The sequence below is a fragment of the Rhineura floridana genome, chromosome 8, assembly GCF_030035675.1.
Source record: "Rhineura floridana isolate rRhiFlo1 chromosome 8, rRhiFlo1.hap2, whole genome shotgun sequence".
In the NCBI taxonomy this organism is placed as follows: domain Eukaryota; kingdom Metazoa; phylum Chordata; class Lepidosauria; order Squamata; family Rhineuridae; genus Rhineura; species Rhineura floridana.
In genome coordinates, this window is record NC_084487.1 from 132871394 (window position 1) to 132883452 (window position 12059).

Below are 12059 nucleotides of genomic sequence, written 5' to 3' on the forward strand. Positions count from 1 at the left end.
ACTCCCCCCTCACCTGCAGAACGTAGACAGCAGAAGGTCAGGCAGAAGAGGGGCAGGCCTGTCCACTTAAGGCCAAAACGCTGAGGGCTCACACCTGCTGACAAACCTGCTCCTTTAAAGTCAAACCTTGGCTTCAGCTTGTTGCTGACTACAACGTCAGGTGTGGCTTCGTGTGTTTCCAGATTCCCTGAACCTTATCTTGGACTGACCCCTTGGCAATTGAACCCGGACCTCTACTGACCTCGCTTCTGGACTTCTGGACTTCTGGCTTGGCACGTAAGCTTAGGAAGGGCCTTGCCCTTATCATGCTTCATCCTCGTTAGCCTGGCAGATTTACGACCAGACTGCCAGCTAAAGTCTTTCCCGCCCTGGTAAATACCCAGGAATTTCCAGACCCCGCCTGCACTGCTGTCTCGGTGCAGAGCTGACAATGGGGAGGGGGGGTTGAAATGGAAAAACATTTCCAGATCTCTCTCTCTTTTTTTTAAGGAATAACTTCCCAGAAGGAGTTGTGCTTATTTGCCTTTTCTCATTATTTGGAAAACATCCAATTCTCAGACCTTGCTAAGCTTATAATGAAAGCAAAGATGTAAATCAGAAGCCGCTCATCAATGGGAGAAGGATTAATCTTTTTCTGTCTAAAACATTTATAGTCATATGTTCTGCAGTCAGTTAGTGAACAGTATCATCTAACAGCACAATCTTTGACATCTGGGGTTCCCAAACTGTGGTCGGTGCACCACCATCCATGAGGTTCATTCAGGTAGTTCATGGTATGTCTATGGATATGAACCACTCACCACAGAGCCTCCATCTTAGCTCAGTTTATTGGCTCTCATTTAGCCAACCACAGCACCAAGGCACTGGTCCAGTTCCTCCACAGCCATACCTGATTCGCCTTTTATGGATAAATAGAGTTGTCATCAGCATATTGATGACATCATGTTCCAGATTCTACAATGACAGCTCCCAACAGCTGTGTGTTAAGTAGCATTGGGGATTGTCTTGGGCTGCCACTGTTTTTGTGGATATTGTCCATCTCAAGCCCTTTATATACGAATGATGATCTTTATTGTTTTTAGCCAAAGGCCATCACAATGCAAAAAAAGAAATTGTAAAAAAGCACATTAAAAATTACCAGAGATAAAAGTACAGCATCCTAATATAAGAAAGGATAAGATTCATAAACGCATTACGACACAATAAAAATACAATAACACCCCGTTAGAGTATATTAAGACCCCCGGGGAGGATTTAAAATTAAAAATACTAATTTGAGGACACATCGGAGGTAGACGGCAATTGTTTTAAATATCTAACTCTCAATTTCCCTGCGGCCAGGGCAAACTTCGCTACCTGAGTGGTTACAAAAATATCAGTACCTGCAAGAAGAACGCAGGTTTGCTCCAGCAGTGGTCTATTTAACAACAGGTGACGGATTGGAGAAAAAAGTTTGAGCCTGTGCGTTATACAATGGGCATCTCAATAGGTAATGGACAATATCCTCAACTTCTCCTGAGTTACATATACAATGTCTTAAGTAAATTGGGACCCTCGCATATCTCCCATCCAGAAAGGCCGAAGGCATGGATTGAAAATGTAATGCTGTAAAGGCCTTTCTAAGGGAGGGAGTGGTTAAAAAGAAAAAATAATGTTCAATACCAAAAGCGGTTTTAAAGAGAGGAAACCAGTAGGAAAAAGATGACTGTGATGAAGAGAACAAGTCCCATTGCTTAGAATATAAGGATATTCTTTCCTTATAAAGCTATTTCACTCGCGATGAGACATAAGAAGGAGGAGTTTCCATGCTAATCCCATATGTGGCCAAGAGAAGTTTGGTACGCATAAACCAGGTGTTATGAGATGGACTGTTAAGTTGTTCCAAAAAACACTTCTTAGGGAGACGAGCCTCATCCATATTAGTGAGCTTCAGCCAGTACATGGCCAAGGCTGCAGGAACAGCAGACTCTATGGATTGTAAGCCCATTTCCATCCTTAAAAGGGGGGCGGGGGTGCCTTGAGGAAGAGCAAGTATAGATCTCAGAAAGGTGTTCTGGACTGTCTCGAGCGCCGAAGGATTAGCATGCCCCCAGACCTCAGCCCCATAAAGAAGCTGAGGAACAACTTTTCCATGGAAAACCTCAACAGCAGGGGAGACCAGAGACCCCCCTTTAAGTTTTAAATAACGAAGTAATGAAAGAACAGAGTGGGATACTTTCAACTTCAGCGCGTCAAAAGTGAGGTTTCCATGCAAAGTTAGTGTTGAATGCTAGGCTGAGATATCTAGCGCTACGGAGCTGGACAATATGACAACCATTAAGTTTCCAAATGTGGGTTTTTATTTTCTTACCAAAGACTACCACACAGGTTTTGGTATAATTAATTGATAGTTGTTCGTTGGCACAAAACTTGCCCAAACTTCTTAACAACTTCCTCATCCCGATTTGAGTGATGGAAATCAAGGCTAGGTCATCGGCATATAGTAAAACTGAAAGCTTAATAGCTAGAATTGAGGCAGGGGGGTTTACGTGAGTTGCTCGGCTGTGGGTAAGTGGGTAAGAATTCTGGCCCGCGAAGTTCTTGTACAATATTATTGATATGAAAGTTAAAAAGAAAAGGAGCCAGAAGGCATCCCTGGCGGACCCCTCTACTGGTGGGGATGGCTTCAGAAAGGAGACTGTTAGCACCCAGCCTAACCCTGAAAGAGGTGTTTGTATGCAACGTGCGCAATAGACAGAGTAATCTTCTGTCTATGTTAGTACAGAATAACTTATGCCAGAGCCGATCTCTATCAATAAGATCAAATGCTGCTGAAAAATCGACAAAGGTTACATAAAGTTCCTTTTTGTCAGTCACCGAATACTTTTGGATTAAATGGGACAGGGTAAAGCATTGATCTAGGGTGGATTTTCCTTTTATAAAACCCGCCTGTTCTTCAGCGACGATCACATTCTCAGCAGTCCAGTCATCCAATTTGCACAAAAGATGTTTGGCATAAAGTTTGGCAACTATGTCAAGGAGACTGATTGGTCTAAAAAATTTTGGGTCTGCCTTTGAACCCTTTTTATGAATCGGAACCACAATGCTAAGACCCCATCCAGGAGGGACTAAGCCTTGCTGGTTTATGAAAGTGAACATCTTGGCCAAAACAGGCGACCACCAGTCGGGGTTCGCTTTAAAGAGCTCTGCAGGGAGCATATCCTCGCCTGGTGCTTTTTTTGCGGGGAGTGAGGAGATCAGACTAGTTACTTCATGAGGGATAACTGGGTTCCACTCCGGGCAGGAGCAGAGAGCCAGCGAATCCAAATTGAGATAGGTATCCATCCAAGGATTAGAGACGGGAAGGCTAAAGAGAGAAGAAAAGTAAGCACACCATTGAGAGGAAGTAATTTGGTTGTCCAGAGGAGAGGAATCCCCTCTAATCCCCTGTGACACTAAAGCCCAGAATCTGTCTGAATTATTTTCTGATAAAGCCAGACCCAATTCCATCCACTGGTGACGGATGTACTGATCTTTTTTTACTTGGAGAAGGTTTTTATATGCTCTGCGGGCATGTATATAAGAGTTGAAGTTTTCTAAAGAATACCTTTCTGATCTTCCTTATTGCTCTTAATAGGGTCCGTTTATAGACTCTGTTTATAGACACTGTTTATCGTACCAGCCAGATTTTGTCGACCTAGGGCCCTTTATATGTTAGGGCCCTTTATATGTTAAAAATAATTGGTGTAGAGGCATAGTTAAAACACAAGCCAGGTTTGAGGTTTTAAAAGTGTTTTGCTGTCCACCCACCTTAATTCCCCCATTTCTGGGCAGTTAGCCAATGTTTCCATGGGAACTGTAAGCAAGAAGATGAAGTGTTAACAAGAGCTAAGAAAACCTTGGTTTCTTTTTATGACTGCAGCTGCTTATGAGATTGCAGTACAGAGTTAAGCTCTGAGATGACAGCAGACAGATTGAGTTGGCAGTGAGCAGATAGGTTTGGAATATAGAGAAGGGAACATGTGGTAACGGGTATATAAGGCAGACAGCAATCGGAATGAGTGCTTTTGGCCTGGTCAGAAGAACAGATGACATCTACTCTGAGTATTAAAGGTCCACACACAACGAGGGTCAGAGATTGTGTACTGTGATATAACTGTAATATGATGTATAACATGTATTGTTGGTGTATATTCCCTGTTATGTGAAGTGTATGACCTAATGTTCTGATTTCTGGCACTAGCCACTTGTAGCATTATATGTAGAGATGTTCACACTAAATAGAACCTTATAAGAAATTCAGGCTTGTGGTTTTGGTGTGGAAAGCCATATGCAGCTTGGGACCAGGATACCTGAAAGATTGTCTTACCACTTAATATACCCAGTTGATCACTGTGCTCTGCTGGTGAGGGCCTCCTGCAGATACCATCTTATTAGCAGGGCTGCATTATGACTTTCGTGGGCCCTAGGCACTTTTGCCTTTGTGGGCCCCTTCCTCCATAAAAAAATATTAAAAATAATATTTTATGACTGCGTTGGTATAAAGACGAATATAATCCAGGTTGGATTATATTTGTCTATACCAACGCAGTTGAAGTATGTATCTTGCTTATTGCGAGAAGTAAATTGCGCTGAGGCTAAGTGGGCCTCCTATCCGCCATCATTCCGTTGGCGCCTATGGCCGAGGCCATATTGGCCATACAGTTTACAGACACTAAGCTTCTCACTATAGTACAAAATAATAGTGCATATATCAAAGTGTTCTCCATTTGGTTACTTAAAAGGTACTCGCAGTACTCTTCGACCCTAAAAGTTAATTTTTTCTTCTGATTTTAAAAGAAATTAAAACATTTTCGTGGGCCCCTAAAAGTATCGTGGGCCCTAGGCACTGTACTTACTGTGCCTAATGGATAAGTTGGCCCTGCTTATCAGGAGGTCCATTCTGCACAACATAGGAAGTGAACCCACCCCTTAAATAATTCACACATGCAGTCTTTGTTATCTTTTTGACGCCTGCTGAAGATCTTCGTCTTTCGGCTAGAGACCTTATCCCAGTCTCCATCTGTGTTGGAATTGCTTTTTAAAAAAATATTTTTTAAAAGATGCTTTGTTTTAAAATGTTTTAGAGTGTTTTTGTTTGCTGCTCTGGGTTTCTTCTAGGAAGAAGGGTGGTATATAAATAAATAAATAAATATAAATAAATAAATAAATATAAATAAATAAATAAATAAATAAATAAATAAATAAATAAGAACCTTCATTGCTGAACTCCCATTTTTTCCTGAGATATCCCTAAACCTTACTATGTTCCTTGGTGGGACCTTTCACCATTAGTTTGCCTAGACAGACCTAACTGCTGACAAAAACCATAGCTCAGGTGACCACAAAGTTTGTCATATAAGTTACCTGTGTAGATACGTACATGTATGTGTGTATCCATATTTCTTTAAGAAGGGAGTGCAAGGAACCACAAAACCTTTTGGCACCACAGTGGCAGACCCATAGTCAAAATGCTGTTTAAAAAAGATTTTTTTTAATGATTAATTGGGACCACAAAAATCTCTTGGTGGGGGTGGACACCTTTCTCTACTTAGAATTATAGCCCATTCATTTTAGTGGGGCTTATTTGCAGGAAGATGGGTGGAAGGTTGCATCCTTACTCTTGAGGCAGGACTATGTTTGACACACACAAATAAAATAACTGGATGTAGAGGCAAGTAATATGCAAGGCTTTTGTTTACAATAGAAGTCCAGCACGTTTTGATTTTAGGACACTATCAAAACACAAGGAGTATATTTGCTCTAAAAGAGCCCACATCTCCATTTGTTTACCTGTATGTAGATTCGTTTTAACCTGAATGATGTTAAATATGACCTGACAATGTATAAAAGCTTTCCTTAAAGTTCATACGCAGGTAGTTTGTTACCTGTGTGCTGGTTGTATCCTGGCTTCCCTCCTATAATGTACTCAGTGTGCCTTTAAATAAACTTCAGACAGTTTTGAATGAAGCTGCATGAGTGCTGGGAGTGGGGTGGCTATGTGGTCAGATGCTATGATGCTGATACTGTCCTAGCTGCCCTGGCAATGTTTCCAAGCCCAATTTAAAGTGCTGGTTCTGAGCTTTCTGGTTCCAAATTATGGATGAAGGCAGCTCTTAAAATATCAGCCTGTGTGCACTTTATGATAAACAACGGAGGCCCTTCTCACTTGCCTGCCTTTGAGTTACAGCCAAGGGTGCTGAGAGGAGACTCCTATTCCCCTGACAGAGCTCCAGTGGCCAGAGTGGTTTAACAGTCAGCCGCTCTGAAGCTCTGTGAGTGGAACGGGGCATCTCCTAGCAACTCTCAGCACCCTTCACTAACTACACTTCCCAGGATTCTTTGGGAGAAGCCATGACTGTCTAAAGTGAAATAACAGCCTGGGATGGATGTGGCCAGTGACAGCTTTGGTTTAAATTTGGGTGGGAGGCTCCAGGTCCGTGCTGTAGAATAAAAAGGTGGGGGCAAACTCTGAAAAAGAATGATACTGTTCACAATGTTTTCCTTTTGGAAAGCAAAGGGGTTTCCCCTCTGCCCAGTGCCCACCCATCCAATCTCCTCCCCTCCCCCTCCCCCTTCCTGCAGTCCTCGTCCCTGCCCCACCCTTCCCCAGGTCATTTTCACTTATCCTAAGCATGAGTGCACAGGAGTAAATCCCACTGAATTCAAAAAGCATGCAAATGATCAAACCTGCCTTCCCCTCCTCCTCCCTCCGATCACCTCCCTCTTGCCCCTTCCCTCTCCCTTCCTTCACCCCTCCCTTCCCCTCCCCCATCTCCTTCCAAACCCTTCCTCTCCCTCTCCCCTCTGCCTTCCTCCTCCCCCCATGGTCAGTTTTACTTATCATAGAACTATGACCTGGGAGACCAGGGTTCAGATCCCCACACAGCCATGAAGCTCACTTGGGCCAGTCACTGCCTCTCAGCCTCAGAGAAAGGCAATGGTTAACCACCTCTGAATACTGCTTACCATTAAAACCGTATTCATAGTTCGCCATAAGTCGGAATCGACTTGAAGGCAGTCATTTCATTTTCAAGCATGTTTGCATGGGAGTAAATCCCATTGAACTCAATAAGCATGCAAATTATCAAACCTGCCCTTCCCTCCGCCCTCCCATCACCTCCCTTTTGCCCCTCCCTCCCCATTCCTTCACCCCTCCCCTTCCAATCCCCTCTTTCCGCATCCCACTCCTTCTGTTCCCCTCTCCCCCTTATTTCCCTCTACTCTCCCCTCCTCCTCCCCCTCCATGGTCAGTTTTACCTATCCTAGCCGTGATTGGGCAGGATCCCATTGAACTCAATAAGCATGCCAATGATCAAACCTGCCTTTCCCCTCTTTCCCCTTTCCTCTTCCTCTTCCCTTCTTACTCTTCTCCTGCCCACTCCAGGCTTCCTTCAGTTTAACCTATCCTAAGCATGATTGCACAGGAGTAAATCCCACTGAACTCAATAAACATGCAAATGATCAAGCCTACCCTCCTTTCCCTCCAGCCTGCTCCCCTCCCTCCTCCCCTCCCAATCCCTTGTGGTCAGTTTCGCCTATCCTAAGCATGATTGCAGGGGAGTAAATCCCACTGAACTCAATAAGAATGTAAATGATGAATCCTCAGCAACGTTGCACAGGATCCCATTTCTTACCTCCAGGATTAAAAAGCAGGAAAATTCACTAATAGGCAAAAAACCTTGCTGTTTAAGAAGGTACCTATAGCCAACAGATATTTCTATCAAACTTTAAAAAGCAGGGAAATTGGGAAGCTATAGTGAATGCACCAGGGGAGCAGGAGACCTGACCTCTGTGAGATATTGTACTGCCCTACAAATTTGTCAAAATGCAAACACAATTTGGGTTGGTTTTTCACAGTCCAATCCACTTCCTGTGTAGCCTGGAAGAATTTGGTAACATGTGCCTCTGAGCATATGGTTAGTGGTGGCAACACCTGCAGTCAGCCTAAATAAGAGAAACAAGACATGTGCTGTGCTGATCTTGTTTTAGGAAGCAACAGTATTTAAACAGTTGATATCGTTCGGATAGTCACTTTAAATATGTTTGATTTACTTTGCAATTTTAGTGAAGTTTCCTGTAGTAAATAATTCTCTTTTGCTTCTGTTTCTGTGAATATGTGAAGTACAGCAACTCTTTACAACACTTAAAAAAAGCTCCAAAAACAATTGTGGAATAATGGCACTGACTGTTCTGCAGAATATTTTCCAAGATATGAGCAGTGTCTCAGTTTGCACAAGATAAAACAGTGGGAGATGAAATATATTCTAGCAAAATTCTAGGTGTGCTCTATGTTTTTAATTGGCCATGTCCACCTTTCCTTAATTGGAGTGGTTTAAGCATAGCAGGCTGAAAGCATTCATCTTGGATAGGCCAAGTTTGTTTTTCCAACAGCTAGAGTCATTGCTTAAGTAGCAACATATTGTAATCAGTTTGATTTTACATCAAACTGCAGTTTCAGATTCAACTGTTAGTGTGCCCAAAATAGAAATAGAGCATAACCTCCAGTTTGAAACAAAAAAGGCTATCTTCACCATCATATGACATTGACCAATAAAAATGTGTTTGCGTTTTGACAAATTTGTAGGGCAGTCCAATATCTCAGAGAGGAGTTCAGGTCTCCTGCTCCCCTGGTGCATTCACTATAGCTGCCCAATTTCCCTGCTTTTTAAAGTTTGATAGAAAGAGCTGTGGGCTATATGTATGTTCTTAAACTGCAAGGTTTTTTTTGCCTATTATTGAATTTTATTCTGTTTGATTATGGCTGTAGGTTTGCATTGCATTTTAGTTTCTGGGCTGAACAGTTCTTACTGTTGAGTTCATGAGTGATATAGTAACTTGTATTGTGTTTTATTATTTTTAATACGTGAATTTGCTGGGGCAGGGGGTTGCCTGTAAAATACCTACGGAACAAATAATTCCTTGGTGGATCTGAGAATAGCGGCTAGTAAACTGTGGTGATGGAGAGTTGCCTCTCAGTCTCCTTTGTACAATTTGTTCATAATGATGCCAGTTTCCTCTTTGTTCACCTCTTTAGTTATGATGTCAGTATTGTGGCTGCTGTGGTTGCAGTGATTTCTTTATTTAAACTAGTTGATGTTATGCAGTATGTATTTGAACATTAAGATGTGTTCTTTCAGATAGTTTTTCATTAATTATTTTAATTGTTTCAAGAAATACTGAAAAAACAAAAGGAGCACAATTTTTTTAAAGTAGAGGAATTTCTAGGGAGAAAATTTCAGAAACTTTTTGTATGTGATAGAGCGCATCTTCCTGACAATTTTAGTGTAAGATATACTTTTGTTGTAATTAGAGGTAAAATCATAGATGCTTGCCTAGACTGACCTGTGGTCCCTGTGTGGAAATCTATGATGTTGTGATTGACAACAAAGGCTTCAGTGCTGCACATATTATTCAGCTGCTTTGTCCATTGAAAATATAATTTAAGAACCTAACAGACTGATCTATGTATGTTTACTCTAAAGTAAATTCCATTGCATTCTGTGGAGCTGACTTCTAAGAAACAAACAGAGCATTCTTACACAGGGGAAGACAGTGTAAGTTGTGTTGGAGGAAGAGAAGCCGGTATGAATTTCTACCGCATTCAGTTGTCATTAAGGAGCCTCTGGGTTGGCTGAACGCACAGGGACCAGAAAGTAAAAGTCTACTCTCCCAAGTACCCCTAACGAGGAGTAAGCCCCCTCCATCGAGTTTTATTGCAATTATTTTCTTAGGCCAACTTTTTCCCAGCGTAACTTTTGCCTGGATTGGGACTTGCAAGAGTTCTCTGAACCCGAGTTGGCTGTGGCCTAAATTCCCTCACTTTGGCCCCTCCCCTGGCTGAGCTGGGCGGAGGGACTTGAGTAGCCTGACTGAGCTGGAACCCAGCTGGCTCATCTGGAGATCTGCTGCATCCAACTCCCCTCAGCCCAGCATAAATGCAAGTTAGATTGCTCCCTAAGACTATGGCCCAACTGTATGTAACATGGCAGTTGCACTAATATACTAAAAATGAAAACTGGGATTCCGGGCCTCCTCATGGACTAAGCAGACACTGGGTAGCATAGGTAGAATTGGGTAAAACTTGGCTAACCAGACAACCCTAAGTTACAATCCAAAACTTTTAGAGGGCACCAGGCTGGTGAAGGCTGCTCCAGATGTTAATTTAACCTTTTATTGTATTTGCTGTCCTTTTTAATAAGTACTGAGTGAAGCGTTTGTGAGAAAACAAGAGACCTCTGAAGTTTTACATGGTCAGTAGGAGACTTAAATTCTCAGGTTTGGAGAGAAAATAAGGTGTAAGTAGTTGCTGAAACATTAGAACAGGATACTGGTGCTGTGCATCCAAAGGAAATATTTAAAGAAAGTTGAAGAAATCTACGCTTAACAACAAAAGATTGCCTTGCAACATCAGAGGTTTTCCTTGTCTGGCATTCCATATCCATTTCATTTAGTTATTGTAGACAGCATATTGGTAGATATCTGCCATTAATTTTTAAATCCAGTTTTGCCACATCTTTTCTAATGAATTTTGTAAGCTAATTACGTGATATGTGGAGAAGTTCTCCCTATTGAAGTACACCATGTCTTCAGATTAGTTGTAGTGCAGACCAGAAAAAAACCACTTAATGTCTAGCCTATTGCCAACATTATTGGCATTTCAGTGCTAGGCAAACCCCATCTGTTCACCCAGTCATTTGAGTGCTACAATGGATTGGATCATAGATATGCTGTGGGATATACTCGATACCCATCCTGGGATCTCTGATGAAGAACAAGATATAAATACATAAATAACCTCTTAAAATTGCTGTATACATTGGCAGTTAGAAGTGGATTTTGACACTCTTTCCTGATCTATTTGTTGCAATCACATTATTCCATAATAGGAGTTTTTTTGTACTGGAAATGCTAATATTTAATTTTTTTCTTTCTCAGTGGCTATGAGGATGAAACTTTCAAACTGCGACAACTGAAACTGGAGAACCAGGTAATCAAAACCACAAGGCAGGGTCTGAGAGGTACTGTAATGGGGAAAAGGACTAACTGACTATCTCACAAATGTGGATCTTGCTACAAGTTCATCTTGTTATACATCCTGTATACTTGGTAGCAGGCTGGTTAAAAATATTCAGTACTAGCAAAATGTTCATCATTAAGATGGGTAGGGGTGAGTGCATGGAAAAAGACGGCATTTCAAGGATCCTTTGGGTGTTCAATCCATCCTTGTGCACTTGTACAGAGAGACACAATGCAATCCTACAGAAACCTGTGGCAGTGAGGATGAGGCATCTGTTTGTTCAAAGTAAAGTGTTCTTGCAGTTGCTTGGGACATGTGTCTTTATGTGCATCTAAAACCTACTTTTTCAGGTTTAAGGAATAATTCCAGGGGTATTGCAGGTATATCCTCAGAGCACAGGCCTATGATAGAATTTTTCAGTTGCTAATTTAAATGATAGATGAAATGTAAGTATCTCACTAAATTAGTATGATGGGTGGCTAGGGTATCATTGGTGCTGCACTTTGTTGCATGCTGCACAGCCTTGCAAGCAAAACAAAACTTTTTAAAAAATTTTAAAGGAAAGAGACAGGAGATCTAGGACCTACTGCAAAAGACTTGGGCCCTTTGGGTCACCTGCTAATGCCCCTGAATGATTGAAAGCGAGCAAGATATAACAGTTACATACCTATCCTTCTCTAGAATCTGCCCAAAAACAAAAGGGGGGGAAGGATCTTTAATGGCAAGATGAATCCAAAGAAAGGTAGGGAGAACAAGCGTACTCAAGTTGTAGTAAGGCTTTATCTGGCAAGAATCACAAGATGAAGGGATGTAGCAACCAACCCTCAAAGATGGGAGTCTCAAGAAAAAGTAAGGTTCGCTTTATGCCCTCATGGCTGCCATCTTGAAACTGCACTGTTAAAAAGACTGTTGTAATTTTAGATAGACAAAATCTCATATGGCATGTGGACAAAAGCGAAATATGAGTGTTTGCCCTTTTGACAAAGGGGGATGCTTTACTCTAGGTGGGTGTGTTCAGTCC

General features: G+C 41.9%; 1 protein-coding gene across 2 annotated transcripts in view; it reads left to right on the forward strand.

Annotated features, from left to right (window-relative positions):
- Window positions 1-12059, forward strand: part of TULP3 (TUB like protein 3) — a 99720-nt gene that overhangs the window by 16159 nt on the left and 71502 nt on the right. For both annotated transcript variants that reach the window (XM_061582568.1, XM_061582567.1), the window contains exon 2: window positions 10957-11008. Coding sequence is in view for 1 of the 2 variants with exons in the window: in XM_061582567.1 (XP_061438551.1) it covers window positions 10957-11008 (52 nt within the window). In the remaining variant the exon portion in view is untranslated. The remainder of the gene's footprint in view (window positions 1-10956; window positions 11009-12059) is intronic.